Source organism: Galendromus occidentalis, unplaced genomic scaffold, assembly GCF_000255335.2.
Source record: "Galendromus occidentalis unplaced genomic scaffold, Mocc_1.1 scf7180000077470, whole genome shotgun sequence".
Classification (NCBI taxonomy): Eukaryota; Metazoa; Arthropoda; class Arachnida; order Mesostigmata; family Phytoseiidae; genus Galendromus; species Galendromus occidentalis.
Window position 1 is genome coordinate 85,800 of NW_003805458.1, and position 15,540 is coordinate 101,339.

The window sequence follows — 15,540 nt, forward strand, 5'->3', positions numbered from 1 at the left end:
TCTTCCTCAAACGAGTCAGTAGCTGATCGAGGTAAGCTCAAGGCTCGAAGCGAACGTTTACGGAGTTGGCATTCCCGGGCAGTGACTTCCCGTTACTCTAGACTCACTCGGGTATTGGGATCGGACTCCGCAGCTGTCGTTCAACGAGCTCATCAACCTTTGAAATGCACTCGGACATCACAGGTCGAACCCGTGATGCACGCCCCTACACTCGCCTGAATAGTTCTGGAATAGTGGCCTCTAGTTTTCCATCATGGTGGACTTTGCTGGCTGAGTGAGCACTACCGAGCTCGGACCTTGAACCCTGATGATCTAGGCTCTGTTCCGGGGATTCTCCTCTCTAAAACCACCGTATCCGCAGATTTCTCCTTGACTTATGGACAAGACCAACTACTCGTCGGGAGGCGTCAGTCTCCAGTCCCTAGGTTTCGCGAAGGACCACGGGGGGCTTCTGAACGAACTAGAACGCACTCCGGGGGCGAGCCCCGGTAGAAGTTCAGAAAATCAAGGAAAATTTCTCCCAATCTCCTGGAGTTCAGAGCGAATCAAGGATTCATTCGAAAGGGAGGGGATAGGGGCTTATCGCATCGGCATCCCTACTCGCCCCCAAATACATGTCATGTAGACATGTATATTCTGAACCCGTTACATGCTCACGACATGGAGCATGGAGAAGCAGAAGACTTCTCTCATTGTGGAGTTGCCTAGATTTCAGGCACTTGACGTGTTTTCAAATTGTCGTTCCGACGTGGAACCTTTTCTAGGACTCGATTCACAATATGTTTCGCTACACTCTTCCGAATGTCTCGAGTGGATTGGGGTGCTTCCGTCGACGTCCTTTGTAGGGAGTCCTTCGCGCATTCTGACAAAGGCCGTCTTTCGGTCTCCACCGACAGTGATCCATCCGAGTCGATATCCCTGCTCTGGTTGAACTCCCTCTTAAGAGGGGCCTCTGTTTCGCTAAAAGAATTTTTTCTCGATATCCTCGTATTCTCTTTACATAGGCACATAGGTACATCGATGACAGCGAACTGCCCTTGACTTCCCTCGAGAATTCGTCGGCGTCGACTCAAATGGGAATACTTCCGAGCTCGGAGCCGTGATCGTGCTCATTCCATAGGAATTTCATCTCTTGCCTTCTCGTTGTATGTAGCTCATAACTCATAATAATAGGTACTGTATATACTAATTGACAGCATCATGCTTTAGTCCAGCGGGGACTTACTTCAGCAGAGCAGTCGGCGCAGCTTCGAGTCGCATCCTTGACGAGTCGAAGCTATTTCAAAAACCTGATCGCACGGAAATCACTCCCAACTGACTTAGATACTCGACCCTCCAGACCCGATACAATGACCCTCTTAAACGAGAGCTTCGAATCCCTAGTCGGGACTCCCGACCGGGCTTCTCGTCGAAGTTCCTGTCGGGCTTCCCGTGGGAGTTTTCGGATGAAATTTCGAAATGGTCCTGGAATGGGTCTCAGGAGGAAATTCTGGAGGAGTTTCCGATGTGAGCTGCCGCGAAGAGCCGCAAGCCCCGGCTTTGATCACATCCGAATTCGCTTTTTGTGGGGGTACGTTCGCGCACTCGCGACCCAAATGTCGAAATCAGTGGGCCAGTCCAGGAAAAAGTGTCCTTATCGTGCAGGTTCACAGGGCTTGCTAAACGTGCCTCGGATTACAATCGGATCTCCGCATCTCGTTGAGCAGGCGCACGAGTTCCGGTGAAACAGCGGGCCCGACTCGGAGCTTGCTGCTCTTTCCGGATCCGAGATTCCTTCCATCAGCAGACGAATACAATCCGCTGCGGGGGATTCGCTCTATCTGATCACAGGTGACGACGATCCCGAAGATCGGGGAAGAGCTATTGAGTCGGCTTGTAACACCACGGTTCCGTGTCGCCTATTCGCGATTTCTCGATGTACCACCTGTCCCTGTTCACCATGACATCGATGGGTGTAGACATTGCACACTCAGCGCGTCAGCGATTGCGAGTGACGGCATTCCAATACTATCCTACTGGCTTCCGAGAGGTTGTTCATTTGCTATCAGTTCCGCACGCGCGTCATCCGGCGATGCGTTCTGCTCCTCGATGTTGACCTAGCTCACTCAGTGTGTCGAGAGTCGCGATGATACGGTGCAGATCAGCAGAAAATCTGGATTGAAGGATTCTCCCGGGCGGACTCGATTCCCCCGTCTGTTCTGTGATAAAGGTCAAAGATAACCCTAATGCGATACTTGGGAGCAGGAATGCTCCTACAGTGCCATGGTCTAGTGGAGTCTGAGTATTTCACACCCATCGGGCCACTCAGTGAGCACGTACATATCTAGCTGTAGAATTTTCTGATGTTTCCGAGGGTGCCGGGAAGGGGATGTCGGGATAGAATTCTATGCACTGCAATCCCCACGACCGTCGGCTAGAGAGATATCAAATCTTGCTTGAACGATGCGGCTTTCGTACGATCCGGAATTCCTTCCGGAGCGATTCCTCGTCGAGATACACTAGAGCCCGCGAATCACGCGTGGAATCGTTCGCGAAGAATCCATAGCCTCGAATGTCTGCTGCATTTGATTCGTCGACTGCCACGGTGCCGTGAATTCGTTTTCTCGAAAATTCTCTCGGGCCACTGGAAGCGATTCCGCGGGATCTGATTTCGCTTTTCCGATGGAAGTACCCTGAATTCCTGATGAGGGGAATAGCGTCGAAAGGTAGGACGGATGCGTGTAGTGAGCCGACTCCGGTCAGATAATTAGATACGCGAGTCACTCGACAGGATGATTGATTGTATCAAGGACTACTCGTGGCGGCTCGGATATTCCAGTCGCTCGGCCATCGATGTTCACTCGACCCTGAATCGAGCGTAGGTCCGCGAGAGCTTCGGGTAAATACACTCTGTAAGCGGACACAGGCCGACAGTGTCCGCATCTGTGCGCAGCTAGCTCCGACCACCTTCTTCCTCTCTCGGGAAGCTTCCGTTCGGAAAACAACGCTAAATCGCGTGGGAAGGAAATTAGGCGCGGCCGTTCCCCGCTGTCGACGATCAGCGTAACCGTGGGTTGTTTTAGTAGGTCGAGTCGGGGAGCTTTTTGTGTTCAACTTCGTCTGCAACATGTGTAATGCTTGCCGTCTCGCCGACTCGAATCTGACTTTAATTTCCCCCTCGCTAAAGGGGGAACAGGACTTTCCGGTTGTGTGTAATACGTCGACATGGGTGAAACTAATCTTCGTCCCGCCTGCAACTATGATGGGAATGAAATTGAGCGATGGCCTGCGCCTCCACTCTCCGGAGCAGAAGCGTTGACCCTTGGAGGAACTTGTTGTCGTTATTGCGCGTTCGCTAGCTCCCCGGTTGTTTGCCCAGATGCTCTTATTGTTTCTGAAGTTCCTTTCCCCGCTGCTCTGCACTCTCCGTTCAGTTGCTTCCGCCACCTCGCCTCCTTCCGCCGCAGCTCCGAGAGCCTGCTTCACGCGTTCTTTTTTCCAAGGAGAGGTGGAAAAGGGACGAGATTCCAGATCTTGGTCCGCCCGCTAGATTGGTGAGTCCTTGCGAGCCCTTTGGCGGCGACGCAAGAAGGGAAAACGCGCGTGTTTCGGGAGCAGCGAGTCCCGAGCGTTGTTTTGATGGCGGCGACACCTGCGGTCATCCTGCGCGGCGAATCGACTACCTTTCCCTAGAATGAAGTACAGTCGCTTTTTCCAAGGGGCTCCCACAGCTGTCGCAAAACCTCACTTGGAGTTCGGATACCGGAATCGAATCAAAATGCCCCGGGAATCATTCAATGATCTCGGGATTTGATCGCCGTTTAAGACCTCTGATTATGGCTCAACTTTAAAATGGGAGAGGCGGGTTCCCGATTCACAATAATTGATCTTGACGAATCGACCCATAGACACGGCGCAATCTGGAATTTCCATATGTCACATTTCCAATGGAATACACCCATGCGTCCAAATTCACTGGAGACAAAGTTCAACGCGAATAGGGCGCCATTTCGAATCTATCACCGTTCATATGTAAGACTCCTGCGAAGCGGCGTAGTCGCGGTGCTCGCTGGACGATACCTTACGGCGGCTCGACCGTGGGTCTTCGGATCACTCAGGTTTCAGTTTTCTATTCCAGATCTCGCCTTACGATCCTGTCGGCGAACAGCAACATGTCGCTCTGCTGCCGACCTTCTCCTCCGTGGATCAGAACGAGACGTTCCCGACGAACGACACCAATCATCCGATCGAGTTGACGGCACGACAGCAGGAACTTCTGAACAATATCCTTCTGAAGATGAATATTGTTGCCATCGACGAAAGCTCGCTCATCTGCCTACTGGTCGCATACTCGATTCTCATCATGACCGGTGCCTGTGGCAACGGGCTCGTCTGTTTGGCGGTCTTTCGGAAGGCGGCAATGCGCACAGCACGCAACGTTTATATCATCAATCTGGCAGTTAGCGATCTCATCCTGTGCTTGTTCACGATGCCCTTCACTCTTGTCGAGATAGTGTTGCGCTTTTGGCCCTTAGGAAAGAGTACATGCAAGCTGGTGGCGGGCCTAGAAGCGATCAGTATTTTTGTGTCTACCATATCGATCACAGCCATAGCGATCGACAGATATCAAGTTATCGTTCATCCGTCACGTGAGCAATTCAGACCAAAAGTGTTGTTCTTGACGATTTCGTCGATATGGCTTTTCGCACTGGTGCTCGCCATCCCTCTGTTCTATTCGAAGGACGTCGAACACAAAGTGATCCCAGCGAACACGCGCAACATCCTACGTCAGCACGGCTTCCAGAGCGAAATGACGTCCTTCGATTACTGCGTGGAAAATTGGGATCATCCCCGAGGAAGGTTCGTGTCTTTCGTTCCCATTGCTCTCTCGATTGTGTCGGATGTTCTCATCCGGGAGCTCGGCCCGTCAGGGATCAGCCTAATCCCGTCTGGGAAAAATCCCGTGTGGATCTTCTCCCCGAACTCGCTGCGTGCTCCACTGCGCTCGACTATTCTGTGTCTCAGACTCGTCGTGGAGAAGTTCGATCTCCGCTCAGTATCCCACGACTTGATTCGCTCGATCCCCGAATCGGAATAATCCGCATTTTCCACGGCTCACAGTGTAATTTGAATTTTGTCTCCAAATTGACAGGTTCTACTATTCGATCTTCGTACTCGTGATTCAATACGTGCTACCCATCGTAATCGTCAGCTGGGCGTACGCACGTATCTGTAAGAAACTTCACTCTCGCATGCTGAGTAAAGGCACCAAGCTCGAGGAGAAACTTCTGCAGGAGCAGAAACGGGTTCAGCGCACCAATAAACTGCTCATATCGATCACGGTCATCTACATCTTGAGCTGGTTGCCACTCAATACTCTGAATGCGTACCTCGACTATTTTGTGACCGAGAGCGACCCAGCCTCGAACAAGTAAGCTTGATCTTTGTGCGTGAATGGATGTATTTACCCAGCGAGACCACGAGCCTTTGAGAACAAGTGGTAATGATAGTGATACAAGCTCATGAGCCCCCTCCATGGCGGAATCACGTGCGTCGGTCGTGCGTGAATACAACTCAGGCATAACAAAGGTACACGGAGATATTATACGTATAAGAAGCAGATGAGCCTTGCGTATAATGGCTCACAAGACTCATTGGCATGAAAGCCCCATAACTGGAGAATTTGCCTCCCACATACCAGGCCGGACTTGCGTGGCGAGTGGCGATAGAGAGAAAGGATGGGTCTCGAGGAAATGGGTCGCGGCATCTTCCGGCTATCCGGATCGGTTAAACGCTCACGACGCTGTCCAGCATGGCGTGACTCGCTGGCCAACCCAGGCAGAGTCGCCGCCGCTGATCCCCGTCTGCAGAATCCCTGAAGAACGAACGCGCTCGGATAGAAATGCTTCTTGCTAATCCGTTCGAGGGAGCAGGCGCGAAAGCGACACGGAAAAGAAGCGCTCCCCGCGGTGTCCTGATGAGAATTAATCACGGGGGAGGTGTACACGAAGCTATGACCAAATAGAACCAATCGTTTTGCGTGGGAATGGACTCATGTCGGGATATGCTGCGAGCCGAGAGCGGTTTGTCATTGAACCGCAGAGATCGTCTGTCCCACAAGTAGGCATCCTGCATCATTTCTATTCTTGCGGAAATTTCATTTTCTGCAGTACAAGGCTCGTGTTCATCGGTCCCTGAGCCGTGTGAGCGGACTATTATCGGCCTGAATAATTCCCGTCTTCCGACTCATATTCCATGTTCTATTAAAAGTATCGAGGTGGTTCGACGTCAGCACACTCGATCCAAGGTCTACTTCTCTCGTACGCGGCTGTACATCCCGCCTCGCGGTGTGCAAAAGCGTCCGAATACGGTAGATGAGTCCTGAACGTTCGCCGACTCTTCTTCGTCGCAGCTCTTGGAACTTTTTCTCAGTCTCTATCGGAGCATTTCTGGCGGCGCGGGATCCATATTCCATACACGCAAATATTCCCCCGAGAACTCATACACTCGAACGAGAGCCTGCCACCTGCCCTTCCGTATCGAAGGATGCGGTTGGAGGTCTTCTGCACCTCGGAAGCCGCTTCTGGCCGACGCTGTCATCCTACAGGCTATAGGACTATAGAAGATAGCAAACTATTGATCACCCAAGGGCGGAGAGAGAGATTCACCCAAGCTGGAGACCACCAATTGAGCGATAATTATCAAATTGCTTTCAGGATACTGTTCGCGTGCTGCCATATGTGCGGTATGAGCTCCGCCTGTTCGAATCCGTTCCTCTACGGCTGGCTAAACGACAATTTCCGTAAAGAATTCAAGGAAATTCTCGGGAAATGTTTCGGGAGCCACAAGATGCAGAGTGCCGTTCGGAACACGACAACCGACGACACAAGGATGCGAAAGGATCAGATAAGTAAAGTGAACACGGCCCTCGTCCAAGACGTGACCTCGCCCGACTCAAAGCCAAAAGTTTCCTCGGTGCCAGCCATTGAGCACAGTGACGGGAGTCCTGTGTGAATATCAACAAATCATGTATTACGAATGTCTGTGAGTTTGTTTACGAAATGCTAGGTTCGCTGTTGGGATCGTTTCCCGGAATGTTGAGTTTAGAGAAGTTCCAGACGGTGAACGCAGAGACCTTTTGTTCGGATGATACGGTGTATAAAAGCGCGCAAACAGACTCCGATTCACCCCAGTGAAGGGATTGCTGCGGGCAACGGATTGCCAGGGGGACTTCGGAGTTGAGGAAAAGTCGAAGATTGAGCCTCGGAATCTATCATCGGATCGATTGGAGGGCGGTAATTCTCGATTGATCTGGAAGAGATGATTGTCTCCGCTATAGCTGGAGGAAAATGGTCGAATCGGTCTTTCTTCCATGGAATCAAGGCTCCAATCGTCATGAAGGATGGGTGTTTGCTGAGAGACACACACCGAGGTCGTTGAATCAAGGGGATCATAAAAGATCGCAGGGCATAGGTTTCAAGAGATAAAAATGGTGGAATATGTACGGTTGACGAAGAAGATATAAGATATTTTATGCATCCTGTTGAAATGTACACTCCTGAAACAATGTAAATCAACGCCATTATCTCACGGAAGCTCCACGACTGAATTCCTTCCCAATAGCCGGTCCCAAACAACATGTTTCTCTTCATCGAGACTTTCCTCCCTATCGCCGCTCTCAACTTGGATCCTCGATGGCGCTTTGCTCCGCTTCTACCGACACGGATCTCCTCGATTACCGTTCCTATTTGCTCGGAGCTATCTGCTGGAGCGAATCCCCTTCGGCAGTGAGCGTGATGATCCGGGTATGTCTCAGAGAGAGAAAGTTGATTCCGGCTACGAACAGCTCTAAATCGCAAGATCCGGCCGTCCCGTTGGTCAGTTGGCTTGTTGGCGGTTCATCTGTAAAAATATCAGGAATGATCCATGGATTTCCCTCGGGGATTAACTGGGCCTACCACCCGAGAGGGAAAAGACCGAACAGCGCACCGACGGATCGACGGACCGACTGACTGGAAGTCTTCGAGGATCGGCTGGCCGAACGTAATAATTGAGAGCGACATTGCTTCCGAAGTTTATCACCCGTTGTATCGTCGACGACAACTGTCTCGCGCAAATGATTACCTTACTGTAAATAATAGTTCTATACATGTAAGAAAAATTCTCGGCTGGCGAAGTTCGTTCTTCCGCCTCGCTCGAGGGAGAATCGATTTCGGGATGCTGGCTCTCCGACCGAGTGTACATAATCCGAGGGGATTTTCGCGACATAGAGAATCTGTGGGCTGGAACGAGAGTGGGAAAAGCTACAGATATATATTTGGCGAGTTGCTGTACGGGTTTGATAAAGAGTGAATGCAGGAGTCGCGAGGAATGGTTTCCGAGAATCGTAGCCAAGCTCGCTGCAGATTCTGGAGGAAGGGGACCGTGATATCAAACGCAGGATCGGAAATTTTCGGGTGTAGATCCTGAATATGTTCATACGTGCTCCGAGAATGTGAAAATCTGTGAAGTATGAAATAAAATCTTAAAGAACTGCTGCAATATCCAGAGAACGCGACTTTTCCTTCTTCCGAGGGCACAACGTGCAGTCATCCGTGTTTTTACGACGAAAGATCGAGAATCGATCCCAAGACTCCTCTCTCATAGACTCATGATCATAAGACGGGCAGAAAGATCGTTGAGGCGAAAATGATCCTCGCTCCCGCCGCAGCATGGCTCCCCAAAGAATCCGCTAGATGATACGGATACCATCAGACCTCATCGGATTGAGCTTTCAACTCGGACACGATCTTCCGCACGACGGGGTGGGTCTCTTAAAACTGTGGAGACGCCCACGGCGAATCCGACAAAGTCTTCGATAGTCTCAAAATTGAATTTCACACCTGTCATCGGAAGCCGATCGTTCCGCCGGATTTCCCAGCTCCGAGCATCAGGGCCAGAGCAGCCCCTCGCTCTCCGTCAAGAACTACCGGAGGGAGCAGGGAGTTCAAGAGCAGGGTTCGCGTCCGGAGAGTGGCACGGGCGTCATTTGCAAAGAACTGCAATCCTCGTTGTAATGGTCTAGAACAAAAGTTCTGGAATACACAAAATTGAGCTCGGCTAGCAGTGAAAGTCGACTCGCGGCAAAAAGGTCAAGGAAACATCGCAAGCGAGTCGAACGAGCGAACAGACACGCGCGGAGAGTTCGGCAAGTAATGGAGGGAATCAGTCGAGTCGAAGTTTCTTCCGACTCCCATCGCAAATGAGGCATAGCAACGAAAGAGTTATATGTGAACAAGTGGCAGCAACTCGCGGTAGAGCTGAAACCGAAGCGTGGGATCCGGACAGCTGTTGAATCCCTGAGCTTCGCGAGAAGAAAAGAGAAGACGAAAGAGGTGTTCGCAAGATTGACTCTGCTCTCCCTGGCCACACCTCAGAGCCAAGCGAGGGTTTGTCCACCTCTCTCTTCTTCGGGTGGTGGACAGATTCATCTTCTGTCTCATGGACCGGGTCTATTTTTCCCAGCCGCCTTCATTCCCATCGTACCTTCCTAGGTCTCCGGCGACATTCCCTCCTTATCATTCGGGTCTCACCGGATCCGCCGCCCGACCAATCATCGAATGGAATCAACACTAATCGCATCAATAATAATTAGGCGACTTATACTGCAAAAATCCAATCAGACGGGACGAGGAGAGAGGGGCCAAGCGTATCGTATCAACTAATAATGACTGATGGACCCACCGAACACCTCCCATGGAACGTGGGGTTTTCCTTGATTCGATACTCGTCCGGTATTTCACCTCCGAGGCGGCCTCCATCCAGCTGAGGAAGACGGCTCCGAAGGGAACCAAAAGTTAATCTTGGCGCTCAAGGACTCGCCGGTGCTTGAAGTTTTCTGAAGAAGTTGTGCCACAGAAGAGGTAGAAGCAAGCTCCACTCGTTTCCAGAGACAGCGGAATGTGTATTCTCTCTATAGGATCCGGAGTTCAGTGTTTGGTGAGAGTTGATCTATTTGTTGGAGGACAAAGCCGAGGCGACCTCGAGAGAGTAAATCCCAGCATTGGTCTGCTCCAGGATGGCGGACCAGTCCGCCTCTAGCTCTAGTTTATATTTCAGTCCTCGACGACTGACGCTCAAATTATTGCTCTACGCAACCCAGAGTCCGAATTATTCTGAACGTGACCAACATGACGGAGGCCTTGATCGATGCGTCGCTTTCTCTCGCGGAGCCGTAGGCTTAAAACTGACGTCGGCTCAGAAGCCTTGCTCGCGACCATATACGAGATTTCCATAGCGTTTCCGAAGGATGTCATTCGGGTGTAGAGTATGACTGGATTTCTCTCCGGAGAACAAATCGATCATTCTAATCGAGCGATCAGAATGCGCCCTCGGAAGCGGTTTCATCGGGGAGGGACCTACGGAATCTCAGACATAGCTTGTTTCGTTGGCCCCTGACGGGGAATGATTCGCGAGCACCGAGTCCTCGTTTTTCCAGACGCACCGAATCGAGACCATTATCGGGAGGAAATGGACTTCGGACGGACAATGACTCCGACTTCGAAGCAGAAAACCAGCCGGGTAACCAGGGGGCTTGTGGAAGTACCGGGTAATGAAAGCCTCTGAGAAAGAATGAGATGTGCATCGTTTCCCTCAATGCTCATCCGTCTCGTTCCTCAAGGCTACTCGATTTTTTCATATTCGGGATGAGATCTCCCATTGTGAGTGCATAGGCGGATGATTTCCTTTGATTTAGCGTTATATCATCCTCCATTGGAACGACGACCTCGGACATCGATACGGCGTGGAAAGACTCTCCACAGACTTGGATGAAGACAGCGGAGATCAAGTTCATGCTTAATGAAGATTTACGTCGATACTCTTTGGGGATTCTCCCGATGGGAATCAATTTGGACTCTGACTCAGGCTCCGAATTCAGCCAAGAGCTGTCCGGGCCTCACCACAAGTCGTCCCGTGAGGGGTGCGAGTTGAAGAGATTCGGGTCGACGCTCGATAGCTTCTGCTTCCGAGGACAGTAATCGGTCCTCGATAGCGTTAGGTTGTCGAAATCGTCGCTCTGGGTTTTCGATGAGCAGCGGCATGAGTGTACGGCGCTTCGCTACGAACTCCGTGGAAAAAGAGAAGGGTTCCATCATCGAGTCTCGTCGATCGGAAGCGTTGCGACGCCGAAGTCTGGAATCGCGACAATCTGGAGCGATTGTTCCTTGACGGAAAATCCTCCGCATGAAATGATTGGGGCGTCGGCCTCGCATCGCTCCGACCTGAAGAATGCTCATTCGGTGGAATCGCAGCGACAGTTTTCCCGCTCGACAGAACGTTTCGTGATCTCACGAGCAACTCCCATTCATTCAAATCCGGGGGTTTCTCTCCACAGACGCGGACAATGTGCGTCCCGAATCACTTCGATCCGAGCAACTCAGTGAACACTTGGTGGGCTTTCCCTCCTCCGTCCATAGGGAAAATTGTTTCGTACACATTGATCGTGATTTTCAGGGACCCCGCTGCCGGCTCGCTCTCAACTATAGGGATTTCTCAGCGACCGACGAAGAGTTCTTTCCTAGCAACGGCGCGCTATATTGGGTCCTCTACGTTTTTCGCTTTCAGCGGAGTCGATGGGGTCTTTCAACACGGAGGGGAGGGTCGACTCGTTCATGTTGGAAAGTGTGCAAAGCTCTCGAGACCCGTGCTAGCTAGGACATCCGCTCGTCCTTGAACCTCAGCGTGGTCCGCGCTGGGATGGCCGAAACGCTTTCTTCTCCTGCGCTGTTTCCGAGATCTCTTCGTCACTCAGTCTGTGATGAACTCTATGAGGGCTCTCATCTCTGACTGAGATTTGGAGAACTATTTGTAGGTATTCGGTTCGGACTCGCGGCGCCCTCCCGCAGGAGCACTCGACTTAGTTAGTCTTGGAGCTAGAGCGCCGCAGCCTTTTTTTGCAGAGAAATGGTTTTACATATTCGTTCGAGAGCAGATATTCAACGACCACCGGACTCTTCAGATGCGAAAGGGCTGCGTGCTCATGAGCCGGAAGCTGCGATAGAATCGTTCCCAGTCCGAGATGAATCCCTAAATCCTGTTTTCGTTTGCTTCTCATCTTGGTTCTGTTCCTTCTCGCGAACAAATAAAAACATTCAGTGTCAAGCAAGCTTTCCGTTACAGCATAATCCGATATTTGAATGCGCCTTCCGAGAGCTGGCTTTTCGCGAGAAAATTCCGTTTCGTCCCTTATTCTGGAGTCGGAGCGACGAATTTCAATTTAAGGCCATATGGATCCCATTTTTCCGGCTCGGTGCTCCGCGTCGGATCCCGATCAGTTTTTTCTTTCATTCCGGTGCGAAAGCTCGGGCCATTACGCTCTGACAGTGTCGTATGACTGAGCGGAAATTCCCGGCGACCATTGGACGATTCGCGACACTCTAGCGTGATCGGAACGACGCTGAATCCGATGTTTGATGGCTGATCAGGCAAACATCGTGAAACAAATGAGCGACGCTTGTTCTAATCGTCGTGCCGCTTGTGTTGACACGATCTCGCTGAGTAAACTCGTAAACAGGACTTGGCCGAGCTGGCCAGCACCGATGTTGGTTCCCAGGCGGCCGAAGCGGCAAACGTCGTTCGTTCATTTGTGCATTCGTATGTTCTTACTCTCGTTCATTTGTATGCTGATCCGAGTGTTCACCCGCCCATCAGGGTAAGCGGTAAGTCGAAAACGCGGACGGACGCCTAAAGCCTCCGATCGGAGTGGCATTGTTCAGCGAGGGCTTCACGTTACGTGAACACAACGTTACAGAGCGTCTCGTGGTGCTTCGGAAGGGTAGCTTCAATGTACTATCCTGGTAAGCGGTCGCGTCTCTTGCTCCTGTCAACATTTGTCACCGGCCGCAGATATCCATCGAGACGGTGAATTCTCGAGAGGGAGAATGTCTCTCTACGATCTGTGGAGCTGCGTACGATCGGTGTGGAAGAAGTTCGGATATCCGGGGAGTCTGGGGACCAATCGCTCATTCGATTCTCGTTGAATACTGATCTCTCGAAATACCCATGCATTGCTTGGCGTTGTTGTGAGTATTCGTCGTGAGACTCGACAGCCACTGAACAATTGCGCCGAGGAAAGTTGAGCTGTTTTGTTTGCGTTCGTATTTACAGATATCGATCACGCGGTCTCCCGGATGGGCTTTGCGTAATGACAATACTGCCGACGAGCAGTGGTAACGAGGGTCGATCCCTCCCCGTAAACTAATTCCCAGCGGAAGAGTTCTTCCGTATTGGAACGCTGCCGTGGAACAAGAGTCGGGAGGGATAATTGATTTGAGAGCTTTTTAGTCTCCGCCCCTAAACATCAAGCGTACGGCTCACCTGTTCTTCATACATGGAATGATTGATATCATCGCAACGCTCTCGAACAAAGTGATACTCGAATGTGCAGACAGTCGCGTGAGATTCATTCGCCTCCCTCCTCTCATCTGATCTGGTACGGAGCAATTTCCCCTAGAAATCAGTTGAATCGCTGTCACGTTGCCGCTGTCTCTCCATTGAGTTTTTGTGGCAGGCGGGCGCGGGATACGACGCGTTCTCTCGGAGAATTTTTATTGATTCATCGGAGGAGACGGAGGATCGATGATAATAAATTCAGATTCCATGTTTCCCCGAATGACGGCAAGAGCGTCGGCTCGTAATCATCAATATTATCGGGGGACGGGGAGGCTCAGACTTGATATCACGCCGAGAGGAATTCGGAATTAATGCCGGAATGCGGCGCGAGTAAACTTCCGAAACGTGACGAGAAATGCCTCGACGGCTCAAGCGCCTCCCAACATCAGAAATAGAATTGTAGCCCTCATGACGTAGAAGCCTTGTTGTCCGCGTTTCTGGAAAGAGCTCGGTGCCCGCATCCTCGAACTAGCATGAAGTGAGTCGAGCCAGGGCTTTGACGCACTAGCGGCAACCTTCGGCCTCTGATTGACCATTATTCCAAAGGTCGAAGGTTGTGGAATGGTCAGGTATCTTTGTTCGGACCATGTAGTCCGAATATGATAGGCACTCGCTGAATGGACCACGTAGGAACTCTCGTATCTTGAATGTTCCCTGTAAGGAGTCGAGCAGTGCTCCTTGAGCCTCCCCCCTGCCCTTTCCCTTTTCCGCCCGCTCTCGAGCCGATTTCGATTGTATCGGGCTCCACGTTCCAGCCGAACACACTCGAGAAGTGGATAACCACGAACACAAACAAGCCACTAGGGAGGCAGACTAACGATTCCGATGACGGCCGTGGTGACGACGCAAAACTGTCGCTTGTCCATAGGAGATCGGGAAGAGACCTATCGTAGAACCGACGCGGCTGGTGTCGGATAGAAAGTCAATCTTCCCAGAACGCAATTTTTTGTACGATCTAATTTCCTCACGAGTCTCGTCTTCCTCTGGCCTCAGCTAAAATCGTTCCGAGTCGCAAATCGTTTTTTCCTATTTCCTCTCCTCACAGCGTCTCCTTCTTGCTGACTCAAGCCAGTCGTGCGCTGTCGGGGGGAGCGTAGACGCCGTTGGCTGGTCCTTTGGTTGATGTCTTTTGTTGTGCGGAACTTTTCTCCTGCGGTCTGGGGGAGCTCAGTTCCGTTGTAAAGTCCCTCTCTGCGTGAAGGCTGTCCTTTTACCCCACACCGCACCGCAAGTCATTGAGTTTGTGCTCACGACTACATCAAAGATAGACAACATCTGTAGCCTACATTTCGAGGCCGCGGCAGAGGACTTCCGAGTAGGGAGATGTTGGCAGTCCCAACGAGAACGAGACGGACCTGGAGAGGCAAGGGGAAGAACGAAGCAGGGCACAGCATCGAGGATCTAGGATCCCTCAGGAGGCAGGGGGCGAATAGTTCTCTACGTGCTCCTCCAACATGGGAGCTCTTGGGAAATGGAAAAGCCATGAGGAAGGCCGATCGGCCGATTTCCAGTCCCCGGGTCCGCCGCGCCACTGCTGCCGAGAATCGTCGAGGACAACCGCCGAGCCTCTCCGACAGGAACAGAATGTCGGAAGCTACGAGGGACCATTCGGTTCGGCAAGCCGATCCTCGAAACATCCCCGAGCTGGCCGTTATGATGTCCGCTAGCCAGTCCCGAGATCCTTCCGGAAGTCGCACCCCTGACATCACTCTCGCTTATTTATTGCGGAAGCGGAAATTCAGAACGACATTATCATCAGCAAACTGAAAATCAGAGCGTCAGATTATCCCAGCAACGAACGCGATAGAAGCAATGAGCTTTTGGTAAAGAGCTTGCCGGCATTTCACTCCGTCGAATTCTCTGTGCTAACGCTCGGAACATTGGCTCTCTATTTCAGCAGGAACGGGCTTCCTGACAGCTGGACGTGGATCGTTTGTCAGTCGTTCAAATATACCTCTTCGAATCCCCAGCGGGGGGCACGGACGAACCGACCGGCTCCATCTTGCATGTGCCCAAAGCGGCTGTTTGACAGCTCGTCGAGCGGCCCCCACGAGACAGGCTCATTGTATTTGGGCATCCAATTATTCTGGGCATTCTGACCGAGTTGCTCTGGAAGAGTTCGGACGTACA

At 51.6% G+C, this 15,540-nt stretch overlaps 1 protein-coding gene across 1 annotated transcript; it reads left to right on the forward strand.

The window, feature by feature from the left end:
* Positions 1–3,831: 3,831 nt before the first annotated feature.
* Positions 3,832–6,993, forward strand: LOC100899508 (neuropeptide F receptor). The gene is made up of 4 exons (XM_029111786.1): positions 3,832–3,840; positions 4,118–4,839; positions 5,132–5,410; positions 6,696–6,993. Exons 1-4 carry the CDS (start codon positions 3,832–3,834, stop codon positions 6,991–6,993), a joined length of 1,308 nt encoding a protein of 435 aa, XP_028967619.1.
* Positions 6,994–15,540: the final 8,547 nt, after the last annotated feature.